The sequence below is a fragment of the Lolium rigidum genome, chromosome 5 (genome assembly GCF_022539505.1).
Source record: "Lolium rigidum isolate FL_2022 chromosome 5, APGP_CSIRO_Lrig_0.1, whole genome shotgun sequence".
Classification (NCBI taxonomy): Eukaryota; Viridiplantae; Streptophyta; class Magnoliopsida; order Poales; family Poaceae; genus Lolium; species Lolium rigidum.
This window is the reverse complement of record NC_061512.1, coordinates 240,458,988-240,477,355: the sequence shown is the minus strand read 5'-3', so window position 1 is coordinate 240,477,355 and position 18,368 is coordinate 240,458,988. Positions and strand designations below refer to the sequence as shown.

The 18,368-nt window shown below is 48.3% G+C and overlaps 1 protein-coding gene across 1 annotated transcript; it reads left to right on the top strand.

Annotated features, from left to right (window-relative positions):
* Positions 1-351: 351 nt before the first annotated feature.
* Positions 352-13,867, top strand: LOC124657920 (auxin-responsive protein IAA16-like; the record flags this gene model as incomplete). The annotated part of the gene is made up of 5 exons (XM_047196395.1): positions 352-421; positions 6,840-7,079; positions 7,184-7,319; positions 13,420-13,483; positions 13,576-13,867. Coding segments are annotated over 5 exons (543 nt in total), but the record flags the coding sequence as incomplete, so codon positions are not given.
* Between the last annotated feature and the right edge of the window lie 4,501 nt (positions 13,868-18,368).

The window sequence follows — 18,368 nt, the reverse complement described above, 5'->3', positions numbered from 1 at the left end:
CCGCGCCTTGTTCCAGGGCGTTCGGGCGCACCCTCGAGAACGTCATCCGCGGCCTCCGCAACGGCGCTCCAAGGCCGGAGATGCCGTCGTCGCCGCCGCCGTCTCCTCAATGGCAGCCGAGGAGGACGACGTACTCGTCCTCCTCGCACTCTTCTTCCTCGGGACCGGCGCGATCGACGCCGTCCTCGTCGTACCGGCCGGCGCCCTACACCATCCCCAAACGGGAGGTCAAGGAGGAGCCGGCGACGCCCGTCAACACGAGGCGTGGCGGTAGCGGCGGCCGGCGGCGGCAAGCGAGGCGCGGCGGCGCCCTCCTCATCCCGAGCCGGAGGTGAAGGAGGAGCCGGAGGAAGCGTCGCGGCGGCGGCGCGCTGGCGGAGTACGAGCGGCAGCAGCGGCTCATCGCCGGCAGCGACGACCCCGAGGACTGCCCGGGGCTGCGGGCGGCGTTCTTGGCGTCCATGGACGACAAGGACGCCGGAGGGGCGACTCCGGACGCGGCGATCGCCATGTCCATCCGCGACTCCGGCAAGCCGGCCGGTGGACCTCACCGACGACGGCGAGGCAGGACCAAGCGGCTTGGTGAAGGACGAGCCCGTGGACGAGCCCGTCGACGAGCGCGTCAAGCGAGGAGGTCGTCACCGACGAGATGTACAACTTCCAAGCAGTACTACGACGCCTCCGGCCGCCGCAAGTGGTTCTAGATTAGGTTTAGTTTCAAAGTTAGTCAAATTTCGTTCGAATCTATGTAAGTTTGGACGAATCTAATCGAATCTAGTTAAGTTTAAAATTTGCGAAATTTTGTTTGGGGGACGCGACTGGGGAGCGACGTCCCCCAAACGCGGCACGAACGAAACACGTCCCCAAACGCTCAATCCGGCGCGGTTTGGGGGACGCGACTGGAGATGCTCTTAGCTCCCACTCATTTCGGAAATTCGCAACTATGGTGGACATTGCCATCTTGCCGAACCGAGCCAGAGCAAAACAACAGTTAAAACATGCCCTTTAGTGGACATTGGGCTATTTACACAAAAATAACCTTTTGTTGCAACTATAGCACAGACTGACCTTCCGGATAAACTATTTTACCCATCTAACCCTTTTGTGTGGTGCCCCTCCCATGGGCGCCACACATGGCAGTGTGGCGCCCGTGCCTGTGGCGCCACTCTCCCAGCCGACGTAGCACCCTCGACGCTGAGTTGGTGCGCCGATCCGACGTTGCTGGATGTGTGGCGCCCATGGAAGGGGCGCCACACTACTTTTTATAAATAATGTATGTCTAGAGATAACAGAAGATTGTGGTAGCTCAATCGGATGAAGCCTTTGCTTCCCAATCCTAGGTCATGAGTTCGAACCTCCTCACCACCCGCCTCGTACTGTTTTGTAGAGTTTTTTTTATCTTCTCTTGCTTGCAAATATGTCAGTTAGTGGAGATGCGTATGGAGCGAAAGAGCCAATCTTCTGCTACTACAAGATTGCGCTGATTCACTTGCTTCTTGTCTCTGCGACGTGCAGCAGAACGCTAGCGGCCGCGGCTCCGGTGTGTTAGACTGTATATATACGGTAGCCTATGTATTGTACTTGTACCCATGTATTGCTGTACCCCTATAAATATAAACATACGCCAACCCTCAAGGGTGTTGAGCGTTCCCTAAACATTGTCTTATATGGTATCAGAGCCCTAGCGCTCATGTCTTCCGCTGCAAACCCTAGCGCCGCCGCCGCGACGATCTCCGCCGCCGCCGCGTCGCTCTCCGCCGCCTCGACCACGTCCACGACATCTGGGATGGACTCCTCGTCGTCTCACCCGCTGGGGTCGCCGTTTCTCGCGGCACTTCTTTTTGGGAACCCGCCGCCGCCGCTCGTTCCCCCACCAATCTCCACCGTGGCCGTGGGTTCGATCGCCTCGGACGGTCTCCCGCTCGCCGCCCCTGTGAACGCGTGGCCCTACGCCTCGCAGCTGCCGACAGTCCCGGTGCCGAACCAGGCCCCCGTCTCGTCGATGTTCCTACCGTCGCCGGCCCCGCATCCCGTGGCGCCCGCGGTTTTGCCTCGCTTGCCGCCTACGTCTGGTTCTAATGGCTCGTCCCTGGTGCCTCATGGAGCTCCTGCCTCCACCCTTGGCGCGGGGTTTGCCGGCCAGCCTCTATTCTACGGCATGCCGCCAGTGGCCTATGGCGCGCACTCGCCTTCGCCCGCTGTGACCGTGCCGCCGTCTGCGGCGCCTGTTATGCCCTCCGTCCCTCGCGACGTTGGCTCCCTCCGTGACCCGCCACCAATTCACCTGGCGCATCTTGTGACTGTGAAGCTGAACCCTGACAATTATCTGCTGTGGCGCGCCCAAGTGCTCCCGCTTCTCCGCAGCTACTACCTGGATGGGTACGTCGACGGTTCACTACCGTGTCCTCCTGCTGTGATTCAGCTCACCACGGCTGATGGCCATCCCCTGCCAGTTGCCAACCCTGCATATCGTCAATGGACTGCCCAAGATCAGGCTATTCTCAGTGCGATACAGTCTTCGCTGATGCCGTCTGTGGCAGGCATGGTGCTCTTCGCCACCTCTTCATATGATGCCTGGCGCACTCTTGAGTCCAGCTTCTCCTCGCAGACCATGGCACGGTCCAATGCCATCCGCAACAAACTCGCTGATTTACACAAGCTGGATAAAGCCGTGACGAGTCTACTACAATCGGGCGAAAGAAGCGGCGGACACTACTCGTCCTCCATTGGGCAGCCCCTTCGGGACTCTGAGTTCATCGGGTATCTCCTCAAGGGACTTGGCCAAGAATTTGACTCCCTTGTTGAAAATATTGAAGGGCGTGATGCCACTAACCCAATCACGCCCCATGATCTGTATGCTCGTCTGCTCAACACGGAGCAACGCCTCGGTGCCCGGCGTCCTGATACCTCGTCTATGGACTTTGAGGCTAATGCCGCGTCTCGTGAAAGCATTGGCGGCCGTCCTCCTCGGCCCCCTGGTGGTTCTCCTCAGCCGCCTCAGCAGCCTCGCGGTGGTCAGCAGCCCCAGCCGCAGCCCACGTCAGGCGGACGTGGCCGCGCTTGGGTGTGCACCGCGTGTGGCGCCAAGGCGCCCTGCCAGCTCTGTGGCATAGCTGGTCATCTCGCCTCCCGCTGTCACCGTCGCTTCAAGCAAGATTTTCTTGGTATTGGCAACGATGGTCGCGGCAACGACAAGCAGGCTGCTCTCGCTACGCATGGGGCTACCACGTCCTATCCTGTTGATCCGACTTGGTACATGGACACTGGAGCTACGGATCATCTGACGCACGAACTGTCCAAGCTCAACCCTCGGGAGTCCTACACCGGCCATGATCAAGTCCGCACCGCTGATGGGTCAGGCATGCGCATCACTCACGTTGGCCAGGCATCGCTTCTTTCCCACACCTCTAAACATATTCGCCTTCTTAATGTCCTTCGTGTTCCTTCTGTCACTCGCAATCTCCTTTCCATGAAGAAACTTACAATTGATAATGACGTCTTTGTTGAGTTTCACCCCTTTCATTTTTTTGTTAAGGATCGAGTCACCCGGGACATTCTTCTTAGAGGACGGGATCACCATGGTCTCTACGTGCTTGATGCCCCAGCCGCTCCGCAAGCCTTCACTGGCGTTCGTGCTGCTCCTTCACAGTGGCACGCCCGCCTTGGTCATCCCGCCACCCCAGTTGTCCGTCATGTGCTGCGTCGTCATGATCTTCCTTTTGTGTCCAATAAAACAGCGTCTTCAGTGTGTGATGCCTGTCAACAAGGCAAGAGTCATCAGTTGCCGTTTTCAGAGTCTACTCATGTAGTTAAGGCTCCCCTTGAGCTTGTGTACTCGGATGTGTGGGGTCATGCCCAAACCTCTGTTAGTGGTCATAATTATTATGTCAGTTTCATTGATGCATACAGTCGGTTTACTCCGGCTTTACTTACTTAAACGCAAGTCTGATGTGTTTGATATTTTTATTCAGTTCCAAGCACACGTTGAGCGCCTCCTCAAACATAAAATTGTCCATGTTCAGTCCGATTGGGGGGTGAATATCGTAATCTGAGTTCCTTCTTTCAGAAACATGGGATTGCGCATCGTGTTGCTTGTCCACATACACATCAACAAAATGGTGCTGCTGAGCGCAAACACCGCCACATAGTTGAAACTGGCTTAACTCTTCTTGCGCATGCGTCCGTACCTTTCAGGTTTTGGAGTGACGCATTTACCACTGCGTGTTTCTTGATAAACAGACTTCCCACACGCCTTCTGCATATGAAAACACCTGTTGAACTCTTGTTTCATGAACCTCCTGATTATTCATTTCTCAAAGTGTTTGGGTGTGCATGCTGGCCTCATCTTCGCCCTTACAATAGTCGCAAACTCGAGTTTCGGTCCAAAAAGTGTGTGTTCCTTGGCTATAGTTCAATGCATAAGGGTTATAAGTGTCTTCATATTCCTTCAAATCGTGTCTACATTTCACGTGATGTCGTTTTTGATGAACATCTGTTTCCCTTTGCATCCTCTTCACCCACCGAACCACACTCCTCTCCTGTTGTTCCACCTCCTGCTTTGCCTGTTCAATTTGAAGATGCTGCATACTCACCTGTTTTGTTGCCTAATCATGGTGCAGGTATTGGAAGAGGTGCTCGTCTTGAGCTGCTGGACAGTCCACGCAGTCCTGCTCCTGTTACTGCTGATGCAACCAGCGACGTTGATCGCTGCATGGCTCATGCAGTCCCTCCGATCGACGTGCGCCCGCCTGCGCCAGCCCCGCGGGCCGCTTCGTCATCACCAGCCTTGTCGGCGCCGGTCTCCACGTTGCCCCTGGCTGGGCCGTCGTGGGATGCCGGGCCGTCGCCCACGGCGTCTCCTGCGTCGGACGTTGCTGGGCCGTCGCCAGGGCGGTCCCCGTCGCCGTCGCCAGAACGGTCCCCGCCGCCATCACCTGCACCAGCATCCGCTGGGGTGTCGCCCCTGGCGTCACCAACCTCTGTGCCGCCCACATCTCTGAGTGGGCCGACCGCTCCTGCATCGTCGCCGGTCATACCGGCGCCTCCCTCGACTACTGCGCCCGTGGCTTCTCGTCCTCACACGCGCAATAAAAGTGGCATTGTTCGTCGCAAGGAGCGCACTGATGGTACTGTGACTTGGCTTGCTGCTTGTCTATCTCAGGCCGTTGCAGATCCGACGGCTGAGCCTCGCCATTACACAGCAGCTATGCAAATCCCACATTGGCGCAGTGCTATGGAACTTGAGTATCAAGCACTTTTGAAGAATGATACATGGACTCTTGTTCCCCCTCGGTCTGGTGTCAATATCATTGACTGTAAGTGGGTGTTCAAGGTGAAGAGACATGCTGATGGATCTATAGAGAGGTACAAGGCACGTCTTGTTGCCAAAGGGTTCAAACAATGATATGGTCTTGACTATGAGGATACTTTCAGCCCTGTCGTCAAGCCCACCACTATTCGGATTTTGCTCTCGTTGGCTGTCATGCGTGGTTGGTCTCTTCGCCAGTTGGATGTTCAGAATGCATTTCTTCACGGGGTTCTTGAGGAGGAAGTTTATATGCGTCAGCCTCCTGGGTTCTCTGATCCCGATCGCCCTGATCATCTCTGTCGCCTAGTCAAGGCGCTTTATGGCCTTAAGCAGGCTCCCCGTGCTTGGCACGCTCGTCTTGGTGCAGCTCTTCGTGCTCATGGTTTCGTTCCTTCTACAGCAGATACGTCTCTGTTTCTGCTTCAGCGCCCAGAGGTTACTATGTATCTTCTGGTTTATGTGGATGATATTATTCTGGTCAGCTCTTCTGTCACTGCCACGGACCGTCTGATATCTTCACTTGGCTCTACTTTTGCTGTGAAAGATCTTGGAAGACTGCATTTTTTCCTTGGTCTTGAGGTGACTTATGATGATACTGGTCTCTCTCTTACTCAGCAAAAGTATTCCCAGGATCTGTTACGGCGTGCTGGTATGCTTCAGTGTAAGCCTGCGACTACGCCTATGTCTCCATCTCAGCTGCTTACTTCTGTTGATGGTACGCTTCTTAGTTCTGAAGAGGCTACAGAGTATCGCAGTGTTGTTGGTGGTCTGCAGTACTTGACTCTTACTCGTCCGGATATCTCCTATGCGGTGAACCGTGTGTGTCAGTACCTTCATGCTCCTCGTGATTCTCACTGGACAGCTGTGAAGCGCATCTTGCGCTATGTGCGCCATACGGTGTCTTTTGGACTGCGACTCCGCTCTTCCTCTTCAAGCTTGCTTTCTGCTTTCTCTGATGCGGACTGGGCTGGGAATCCTGATGACAGGCGATCTACGGGGGGATATGCAGTGTTCTTTGGTCCTAATTTGATCGCCTGGACTTCTCGTAAGCAAGCTACAGTATCTCGGAGTAGTACTGAAGCTGAATATAAAGCTGTGGGTGATGCTACAGCTGAACTGATCTGGGTACAGTGTTTACTGCGAGAGTTGCGTATTCCGCAAACTCAGTCTCCTGTTCTTTGGTGTGACAACATCGGTGCTACCTATCTGTCATCTAATCCAGTATTTCATGCCCGAACGAAGCACATTGAAGTTGACTATCATTTTGTGAGGGAACGTGTTGCACAGAAGCTACTTCGGATCAGGTTTATCTCATCAAAGGATCAACTTGCTGACATCTTCACGAAGCCATTGTCCTTACCTTTGTTTCAAGGCTGTAGGCGCAATCTTAACCTGTTAGATGTTCGATGACACGGTTAAGATTGAGGGAGGGTGTTAGACTGTATATATACGGTAGCCTGTGTATTGTACTTGTACCCATGTATTGCTGTACCCCTATAAATATAAACATATCCCTAAACATTGTCTTATACGGTGGTGGGGTGGCCTCCGGTGCGCTCGTTCCGGCGGAACCTGGCCTCCTCCTCGGCGTCCAAGCGGCCGCCCGCCGACCCACGCAACGGCGCCGACGACAAGGCCGGCTACAAGGGCCTGTTCGTGAAGGTGAACATGGACGGCGTCCCCATCGGCCGCAAGGTGGACCTGAAGGCACAGGGCGACTACGGCAACCTCTCCATCGCCGTCGACCGCCTCTTGCGGGACCTCCTCGCCGGTACGCACGCACCGTCCGGCCGGCCGGCCGGCAGCATACGAGTTGGATTATGTAGAGAGTCTAGAGGCTCAACTTGATATGTCCTCTGTTTGTGTGTGCCGCAGCTCAACGGGATCAGAGGTCCTGCGCGGAGGGGAACCAGCCGTCGATCACCGGACTGCTGGACGGCAGCGGTGAGTACACACTGGTGTACGAGGACGACGAGGGCGACCAGATGCTGGTCGGCGATGTCCCATGGGAGTAAGTTTTTCTTCAGTCTTCCAAATGCATGCAACGCCGAACTATCTGAGTATCTGTTCTTCTTCTCTACTACTTAAAAAGACTAAACTGGTTCCTTATTCTGCCATCCTCTCTCGATACGTCAATTTTCGTCGTCGTCGTCTCCCGTTCCGCCCGCGCCAACATGGGCCGCACCAACTTGGGCCGAGACAGAATCACCTGGGAAAATCCGCCTTCGCTCCGCAAACAAGGACCGCACCCCTAATCACTTCCCTCGACATGCCGTCGCCGCCGCCGCCCTGCCCTGACCTCCGCTGCGCTGCATGCAACCACACGAGTGTGCCTGGGACGACGCGCTTCAGATCACCACACGGACCAACAGTGCCGCCGCCGCACTACTCTCCTGGACCTGCTGCTGCCCCGCCGCTTTTCCACGACCACCGTCGCTGCACTCCCCGCGACTCCCGTGCCGGACGCTTCCACTACCGCCTCAACCTCAGGGCCTGGACCATGTGGGCGCTCCGCAGATCCGGCAACCCCCTCAGGTATCGCCCTTCCCCGCCATGGGTATCGTGATAGGTTTCAGATGCCGTTTTCTGGTTGATCTATCGGTGGCTGTAGGCGGCGAGGAAATCCGTTCTTATTTAGTTGTTTTGATTTGGGGTACCGTGCTATGTCGTAATAGTGCAATCCCGAGTTACTAGGCCGTGGTCTCTCGTCGCCATGGATGGTAGTGAAGCATCGCCTGGGAGGAAAGGTCGCACGTTTGTTGGATAGATTATTGCATTGGTTGATTTGTTTTGAAGTAGGAAATTGCAGGTCTCACCCTGGGACTCTGGGATGTTGTTGGATACCTGACGGCTTAGGATTTCCCTATTTATTTCTTGTGGATATATCTTTCGACGAACGATAGTTCTTGTTTATTTTACTTGATGTGTTGGTCCAATTATGTGTTTACGTCTCAACAAATGAACCAGATTTACCTGTTATATTTGTCTGTTAATAATGCTCGCTCAGGACTGTATAACATCTGGTTTGTTTTGCAATAGACAGTTTAATTCTGATAATTGGCTTGGCTGACTGTTTGCTTCTGAACCAGGGTCAGTGCCTGCCAAGTTGCAAGTGTCCGTGGTTGAAGTCTTGAGGTACTGCTAGACCGCAGAAGAATACTGTGAGCAGGTTTGCCAGAAATCGTGTTGCTGCCATCAGCCAAAGTCATCAGCATCCCGTTCATCTTTCTCATCTGGCTGGTCCATGTGGGGCAGGAGTTTCTCTTCTCAGGCTGGGGCAAATTCTGGTGACAAAGATGATGATTTGGAAGATGGGTTTTCTGATTTGGAGGCCTCGCCTCTGCCCTCGTGACGACCCATCCTGCATCGACCTCCTCCCGCCGTTCCCCGCCCTCGAGAATGCTGCCTACCTCGTCCACGACGCGTCGCGACGTTGATGCCTTGAACGCGGGCACGTCATCCTCCACGGGATCCGTGGACACCGATTTATCCTCTGTGGGTTCCCCGGCCACCACGCAGGTTTGAGTTTGCTATTCAAGCTCCTCCCTTCACCGCCCCTGGCTCCTGCCGGTCTAAGAGGAGGAATGAGGGAGGGAGGTGTGCCGTAACGTGGTTTCGCTGCTGCTTGAGGATTCCACGGAAAGAATCAACCAGGGAAGAATAAAGAATTAAAGATAGAAGGGCAGTTGAAGAAAGAAAGGCATTCGTATCACAACGGAGATCTTCAAAATTTGCCAAGTTGGAACCAAATTGATGAGCTGCATGGGTAACTTCTATGTATTCTATATAGCGTTGATAGTTTTTAGTATTAGTTAGACATTCTCATACAGTGTAATTGCATAACGCATCACTACAAACTTAGAATTGATGTTTCCTTTACACCGGAAGGAGAAAGCTGAATGTCCAAGTTGGATCAGTAGCAGCCCTAGAAAATGCACAATGCACTTGAACCGTGCTTTGGTTGAAAAGCATCTACTAAACCACCCTTCCCCGACATTAAGGCTGATGTTGCTTATGTAGATATATAGCCTCAACTAATTGTAGCTAAATGTTTAAATTTTCTCACATTTAACTATTCAGATATTGTGATTTCAGGTTAACGCAGTGGTTTCTGAATCAGTTTTTGTATAGGTAATACTTGGATTAGCTTATAATTTAATACTACTGTAAATTCTGATCATGTTTTTATCTTGTATATTTCAGCAAATATGAACTACCTATCCTGATGCATGTTGTGTAGCATCCATTGTGTATCTAATGTCATTTTGAGTGGGAGATTTTTGTGCTATTAATAAATTGGAGTCTGCTCTTTCTCTCATTCGGTGAACCAGATTACACTTGGTCTCTTTGTTTAAATCTATTTCGATTCTTCTTGGTACGTTTAAATCCAGGTATAGTTGCTTAATTATGGCAGGTCAAGTAGGATTTGATGTGCTGGTTGTTCATGTCATACTGGTGGTGGAAGTTGCATCATGTAACAAGATTTAAACATAGCATGTCAGACTGGTGGTGGTGGTTGGTGGTGGAGGTCGGATCATGTATTTATACGTAGCCACGTCCATCTGTTTGATGACAAATTCAGATATGTCTTCTTCATCGTCTTCTCCTTAGCTTGTGTTCTGTATGCTGATATGTTCCAGAAGGCGGAATTATTCATAGGTTTCCTCTTTGCTTGCCTTATGTGTGTTGATTTCTTCCAGGTCACCTCTTAGTGGTAGCTTCAGATGGGACTTTTTGGTTGACTTATTTATGTTGATTTGTTCAATAACTAAACATCAGAACATGTGAACTGCCGTGTGGTCCATGCTAAGCTCTAATCTTTTTTTACGAATTAAATGGGGAATCCAGGATCTTTTATGTTTTCTATCTTACAATTTTGCTAGATACAAAACAATAAAATAAATAATATATATAAAAAAATACAGATTTTGATGAAATTCCATTTTTTGTGGTAGTCAAGTCTCGCTCCGCTCTCTGTTATCCGATTTCTGACGAGTCAATCCTGACCATGCAAGAAAATATGGCTCAGATATGGGTGGAGTTATGTTCAGAAGCAAACCAGACACAGAAGAATTTTCAGTTTCGGTGTAACACCATCTTTGTAATGTTGTTCCTCAAAATCACATGCCCTGGTGTTATTAACGGATCATGGATGAATAGAACTCGTCTTCTTGCAAGCCACAAGACAGATCGGAGAGGTGCGAGTGCTCTGTCTTTGTATTATTTTTGCACGATCACTATCTACAAAAGTTACTCATCTTAAGTTCGAGGAGTGAGGTATTAAAGCGAGACGCTTGTAGAAGTTTGTTCAGATAGGTTGAGATCTTCTATAAAGTTATTAAAAAATATAGGAAAATTTGATGCCACTATTACTTCGAGTGTTTAAACATTGGTTTTCTTCGAGACCATCATGTTTTTTTTTGTAGGTTAAAATGTTTGGAATCGGTACGAATGGTTGGGCTGATGTGCTGTGCCGAAGGCAGATCCGAAGGGTGAGTGGCCGGGGAAGTGAATTAAGAGGTTGCAAAGCGGCACTGCCCCATTTGCTTTTCCATGCTCGAGATTGACCTCAAGGTGTTGTCAGGTGACTACACATATTTTGTGCTTTTCCTTCTCCTCGCTGATGTGGTGGAAAAACTTGTAGATCTGCTTCGTGGTGCTAAAACCATGGGGTTTCCATTTTCCGTTTAATTATTTGGTGGAAAGTGGAAACTCCTGCAATTTTTCAGATAATGCAAATTCTCAATGGTATCATATAATGTTCATGTGTATTTTACATTATTTTTCTCATGTTATTTCAGATAGACTGATTAAGATTACGGGAATATGCACTTTTTTGCAACAGGCACATGTGTTCTTCTAGATGACTTGGTTATATTGTTCTCATTCAAGAATTGTTATATGACATTAAAAACTGCTATCATCAATCTTATCATATTTAGATAAAAAAAAATCTGAAACACATGTCATCAACAACATAATTCTTTTGAGATGTATCTTTCTAGCATATGCATTTAGAAACAACTCCGAGGTACCATGTACTTGATTAGCATAACAACTTTGTATCTTAAATATTTTAAATAGAACACAAGAGATATATACTTGCCATAGCATAGAGAGAATTTTCTGGAGTGGAGGGGATGACTATGAAGTACAATAGCAGCCTAATTGTGAAATAAGTGAAGCCAAGCGGTAGGTATGTACTAGAGAAGGGATGATGAAAAAGGAATCAATAAAATGATTTGTAGTTTGAGTAAACTAAATTGCATGTTCTTATGTTGATGTTGAAATTTACTCTCTCCCAGCCGAATTATAAGACCTTCTCGCTCGCTTTTTGGCATGGCGCACTCACTTTTTCTTAATCGCTAGCTAGCTCGCTTTACTTGCCTCGTTACTAGGTTGTCAGTCTGCATAAAAAACAACTAGAATGTCTTATAAATTGGCATGGATATTGTTGAATATCAAAGTGTTGTTTAGGCTAATTAGAAAAGAAGCATTCCTTCAGTTATACCTGTATTTGCAGCACACACATTTTGTGAGACAATAATACATGCAAAAGGAGAGGTTGTTGAGTTAACAATTTTGATGGCCTAGAACACATATGTGAAACTTACAACGGAAGAGTAACAAAAAGATCTAGAACTTCGAACAATGCATATGCACAACACTACTATCTTGTTATTGCATGCGGTATTATCGTGTTGTAGTTTATTATGATATCCTTGATTTATTTTAAATTTTCATAGTGAGTTGGGAATTATATATGTGCGTTGAGAAATAAAATTAAAGTACCCGTGACAATGCACGGGCATACCCCATAAACTGTTACGAAGCGCCTGAAACTAGATAGGTTCCTTTGAGAACTGATCTGTGATACTGTTCAGAAGATCGATATTTCTAATGATTCAATAAGCTTTGATGTGAGCTTCCAGAAGATATAAATTGGCCCTAATTCTCATTTACTAGATCAAAGAAATGAACGACCACCACACCTGCAACTCCCAAGGAGGCTAAAGCCGTTCCACCGCCAACAGATGGCGGCCGGTCAATCTTGGCGGTTCGATCTGGGCCGTGCTAGGATGGCATCCCGCACTAGCCTTGTTGACTCCTCGCCGATGCCGTCCCGTCACACACCCTACAGTCAGGACGCCGGCCGCCGGCCATTCTTGGCAGTGCACTTGGGAGCGCCTAAGCACCTGTCCAAGCAGCGGAGGGGGACAAAGAGTAGAGGGGGCTAGCAATTAGGAGGTCATGGCTATGGTGAAGAGGGAGAGCAAGGAGGATTGTGTTCTGGAGCAACTGGAATGGGTTTCTTTTTTGACTTGGCTACTGGATTGATTCGGACAGGGAAGATTGAGAGGAGCACGTGGACACGGTGGTGTGGATTTCTTTCCTGGAAATGCCTCACATGGATAGAATGGTACGATTTCTGTACGATCATACACACGAGCGGACTTCGCATGATCCGGCCAAGTTTGGTAACTGTGGGGATTGACAAGAAGCAAGAGAGGCGTATAAGAACGAAGAGAGAGACAGAGAGAGAAATAGGTCCATTACATACTCATTAAACTAAATGAAAATATTATATATTCAAAAAAATTATGCTCCCTTCCCAAAAAATATTAAACAAAAAATATTAGTACTGCTACTAGGTATGGGGTAAGACCTGCCAACATAAAGCTATTTCTTTTACTTCGGTATCCACCATTTTTTTAGTCAACAGTCTTTGTTGGATGTCACAGAATGTAGATCACTCAAATTAAATCGTGGAGACGGAGGATGAACCAAGTTTGAAGTACATACAGGTGGCGCTAACCATCGTTACAAGTTTGAATTAATTACAAGTAGGTGGAACAAGGAACTCGAGGGCTCGCCTTTTTAGAATTAATCATGTTCGTCATGAATAGGAGAAAATATGATCACACTGGTCGATGGTGACACATAAGAGAAGTGTAATCGTAAATAATTCGCTCAAGATTTGAGCTTTTATTTATCCCGATGCAACGCACGGGCATTTTAACTAGTGACTTAATTAAATGTAAAGCTCATGAATTCCATTTTCCAAAAAAATTATAGCTCATGAGTTCCTCTTGCCGCAATCGTTCTTGCAGCATGTTCATCGCCACGGCGAAGAGGCTGCGCGTGCTGCGGAGCTCGGATCTGAACGCTCCCTCGGTCGGTGCAACTGAAACTTACTAAATTCTGTTGGGATGTTTACTCCACAATATGCACTTGAGCTGATCCTTCGTTTCATGTTCTTGTTGAAGCTACGAGCGGCGCTGACCCAGGGGAGCAGCTGATCAGTGCTGAGCTATCTATCTATCTCCGTTTTATTTTTGTACTCTTGGCTAAGCTCTGCTAGTATCGATCTGTATAAAATTTGCCAATCACCTTGGGCTGTCATCATGTCACGTTGCTATCATCAAGTAGTAGACCAGACTTGTACTGTTAAGATCATGTATCTAGCTGCAGTGCTGTAACTCGTAAGGTGTTGATTTTTGGAACGGCAGGAATGCCAAGTTTGGCTTTATCGATCGACTACTGTTCTTTTGCCTGTGAGAGGGAATCTTGGTTTGGTCAGTGCAGGCATCGCTGCTCTTCACTGTCCACGTACAGCGTTGTATGTATGTTGCTTGCTGGACTGGTTTTTATCTTCAATGCCAGTGCGCTATGGATTCAATGATTTAAAAATGATAAAAAGTTTTAAAAACAATACGGAACCAAGCCACGGGGAGACACAACATTGCAGCGTTGTATATGTTTATTCAGTTTGCAAGCAAGAGAAGATAAAAAAAACTCTACAAAACAGTATGAGGCTAGATTTCATGTTTTAAACATACTACAATGTCTAGCATAATTTTTAAAAATAAAAATAAAAGGTTCGAACTCATGACCTGGGATTGGGAAGCAAAGGCTTCATCCGATTGAGCTACCACAATCTTCTGTTATCTCTAGACAGACATTATATATAAAGAGTAGTGTGGCGCCCCTCCCATGGGCGCCACACATCCTGCCACGTCGGATCGGCGCACCAGCTCAGTGTCGAGGGTGCCACGTCGGCTGGGAGAGTGGCGCCGCAGGCACGGGCGCCACACTGCCATGTGTGGCGCCCATGGAAGGGGCGCCACATAAAAGGGTTAGATGGGTGAAATAGTTTGCCGAAGAGTCAGTCTGTGCTATAGTTGCAATAAAGGGTTATTTTTGTGTAAATCGCCGGACACCGGCTAGCTACAGAACAAGCTTGCTTTCCGGAAGCGCTCGTACTATGCTGCACTTCTTTTTGGAGGGGTACTATACTGCAATTTCGTGGCTGCAAGGACTCCAAATCCCAGGTACATAAATGGCAAACTCAACCCCAGCCTTTTCAACTGTACCGTCTCCCATTTCCACAACAAATATGTATCTCTTTTATCTTCTTGATTAACTTTTCATCACATTGTTATTTTTGTTGTAACAACTATTCCTCAAATATGAGTATCAACATGTGGTTGGATAATTGGGATGGCAGTGGCACCCAACCCACTATTGATCAAACCCCAAGTTGACACTTTGGTGTTATACAAAAGACATAATATTTTTTCAGTTGAGTTGACGTTTTTGTGGATAACAAGACGCATGAGGTGACTTCGTCAACCTCAAGATTCATCAGATCAGTTTTTTAGACTTGGTTTTTTAGAGAAGCTTATAGGATGGGGTACACATATGTATGTTCTTACTGATGAGCGTATGTACGTATTTGTGAGGGCATGCTTATGTACGGAGTACTATGTTTTGCAAAAAAATCATTCGATGTGAAGCATTTCGATAGGAATAAAAAAAAGGTCATTGTGAGGGCATGCTTACGTACGGAGTACTATGTTTTGCAAAAAAATCATTCGATATGAAGCATTTCGATAGGAATAAAAAAAGGTCATTCCTACATTCTACTCCCTCTGACCCTCCCTGTGTTTTTAATATGTAAGGCCACCACACATTTTGATGTAAAACTTTAGCTAATAATTAAGAAGTTTGTCGTGGCGGCACAACGCGTCTCTGGCCGTTAGACTGCTGGTTATACTACTGTAGAAGTACAACAATATCTGAGTTACCGACTTATTATAGAAGTGTTGGTGTGGAAGCACTAAAGTAAATGTGGTAATGTAGTGCCATAGTTCAGTTCTTTTCAAGCCCCTATAGGTAATCCCGATGCGATTAAAAAAGGTGGCAGTATGTACGAAAAAGTACCGGATGATCCTAGGATGATGGAGAAAAGGAGGGTAGTATAGCAGTAGCACTACACTTAGGATGTGTTCGTTTTTGGGACAAGGTGGAATGGAATGGAATGGTTCCATTCCATTCCATCCCATCCCATCCCATTTCATTCATCCTCATGTTCTGTTGATCTGAGAAAGCATAGAATGGAATCGAATATAATTAGTCTAAACATGCAAATAATTAGCCTAATTTAGAGGGATTAGCAATAATTGGCCTAATTTAGGCTTCGTCTCCACCATGGCCTGGATGAGGGGGACCTCGCCGGCCGCTGCGCCGCTGGCTCCCGCCGTCCTGGCCGCGAGCACGGAGGGCCGCCGTTCTCCTCCCCGTCCGCGCCTGCCCTGGTCTGTCGCCGTTGCTCGCCTGCGCTGCTCCGTCTGCGGCCGCGCTGCTCCGTCCGCGGCCGCGCTGCTCCATCTGTCAGCGTTGCTCCGTCCGCCGCGCTAGTCCGTCCGCCTCGGGCCGGTCGAGGGGAGAGAGGGGAGGCCGCCTCCGCGCCATGCTCGTCCGCGGCCGCCCTGCTCCGTCCGCCTCGGGCCGGTCGAGGGGAGAGAGGGGAGGCCGCCTCCGCGCCATGCTCGTCCGCGGCCACCCTGCTCCGTCCGCCTCCGCGCCATGCTCGTCCGCCGTCCGACTCGTTCCGGTCGAGAGAGAGGGGAGGTCGAGGGGAGAGAGATAAGCGCGATTAGCCCGATGACAGAGCCCGTTCCACTTCGTTCGACCGATTCGGCCGGACAGGCTCGTTCCGGATCTACAACGAATATTCGCTTTTGAGGAACGCGTTGGTTCCGTTCCATCCCAGAACCGAACGCAGGAATCGCCCTGAGGAACGACTTGATTCCATTCCGTTCCATCCGGTTCTGAAACCGAACAGACCCTTAGTTGCAGTGGTCGGAATAAGGAAAATTTGTGCTGGCTAAAAGATGTGACGGATAACGGAACAAGTATTTTTTTGAGAGATACCATAAAGAAGGCAATATTATTTTCCCCAACTAAAAGAGGTGATAGATGGTAGAGTGTCTTTGTTTCCGGTCTTGCTACAGAAGAAAATGGTAATACTTTCTCCAGCTGAAAGCAGTAGCAAGTGAAGTAACTATATCTTTGTAAAGGTATTGTAAAAGAAAATAATAATATTCTAGGCGAAAGAGGCGAAAAATAGTGGAGTAAGTGTATTTTATTGGTCGCACCATAGAAGGGCACATTTTTTTCCCCTGATAAAAAAAGGTGACAAATGTTTGATTTTTTTCGGTATTAGTGATAGTGGTGGAGCTTGCCAAGGATGGCTAGGGGCAAAATGCAATTTAAGAGTTCTTGGGGTGGGCACACAAAAATTTACAATCTAACCTCTTCCAAAAAAAAAATCCTTCAAAGATGTGCCAAATCAAGGGGGTGGTGCCCCCTGACATACACTAAGCCACGCCAATGATTACCGGCGGAGAATTATGCACCGGTGAAGAATTACTGGTGTGTAACTACTGCCTAGAATTACGGTTTAGGTTGAAAATTCGTGTAAAAATTACCACGCTTGTGCATCAGAGAATTCAGTTCTCCAATCGAACAACAGACTGAGAAGTACAGATACCATTTGGCATTGAATGCCAGCTGGCTAAGTAGTAAAACTCCTGCTGATCTGAAAAACTACAACACGATGACCCCCGACTAGCATTCGAAAACCTCGACCTCAAGCCGCAGCGATGCCCAGACATGGCTGCACCGCTTGAGCTTCTCGTTCATGTGAGCAAGAAATGATCTGGCCCATGGTTCTTCATCGCGTTTCACGCGCATGTCACAAGGAACTGAAAAAACTGGCACACAACATGAACTAGGGGTGAAAACAGATGACATATCACAGCCTTCAAAAAATTACTTTAACCCATCGGAAACTGATTTCCTATCATTTTCTTAGCCACCAAACTGATATGCAGTCTAATGTACACAGGATCTAATATTACTGGCAACTGTGCAAACTTTAGCTTCCAAAAGTACGTACATACGGAAGCATGAGAAGGCGACAACTGACGACAACACATAAACATAAGTGAAACACCCTCCGAAACAAGAGCAAAACAAGTTGTGAAAAAGATAGTTCACCTCAACAGTTCCTCTTCTGATTGTTTAGCATCTGAATGGAGATGTCTACAGTAAGATATTACCAGTATAAGAGCTGCAATAAAATTCTTTATGAAAAAAACAGAACCAACACTTGTGAGAATAAGTCAAACCTGACGACATATATCCTATAGATATGAAGAGAGTGGTTGGAGAGATTCTTTGTGGCTGCCTCAGCAGTTTCATTGCAAAACAAACTAGAACATTTAGGCACGTGCTACCGCGCCCGTCCATCTTGAGAGATGGATGATAGAAATATTTGAGAACGGTTGGGGTAGTAAAACATGGAACAACATCTACATTTAAACAATGTGGCATAAGTTTTAGTCGTTGACTTACATAAATCATTGCTCGGAAATGGCCACCTTAATCACCATTCCAATATTTGTGACAAATCTATTCTAAGATCATGTCAGCATCAATCAACAATCAAGCTTAAATATTTTGGAAGTAATTATTTAAAAATAGAGGATAACAAGTTAGATAGGATTAAACAAAACAAACTCACGCAAGCAAGTTTTCTACATGATTTTGTTTATCTTCAGTGGGTGACATAGGCATCCCAAATGGGCCTGCCGAAGATGGTACCCGGGGTTTACTGGAAGCCCAATACCCGAAGAATAAGAAGATTCGGGAGCCCAAGATTTACTAAGGAAAGATAGAGTTGTAATAGGAAGTGTTGTTTGTAATCCGGCGG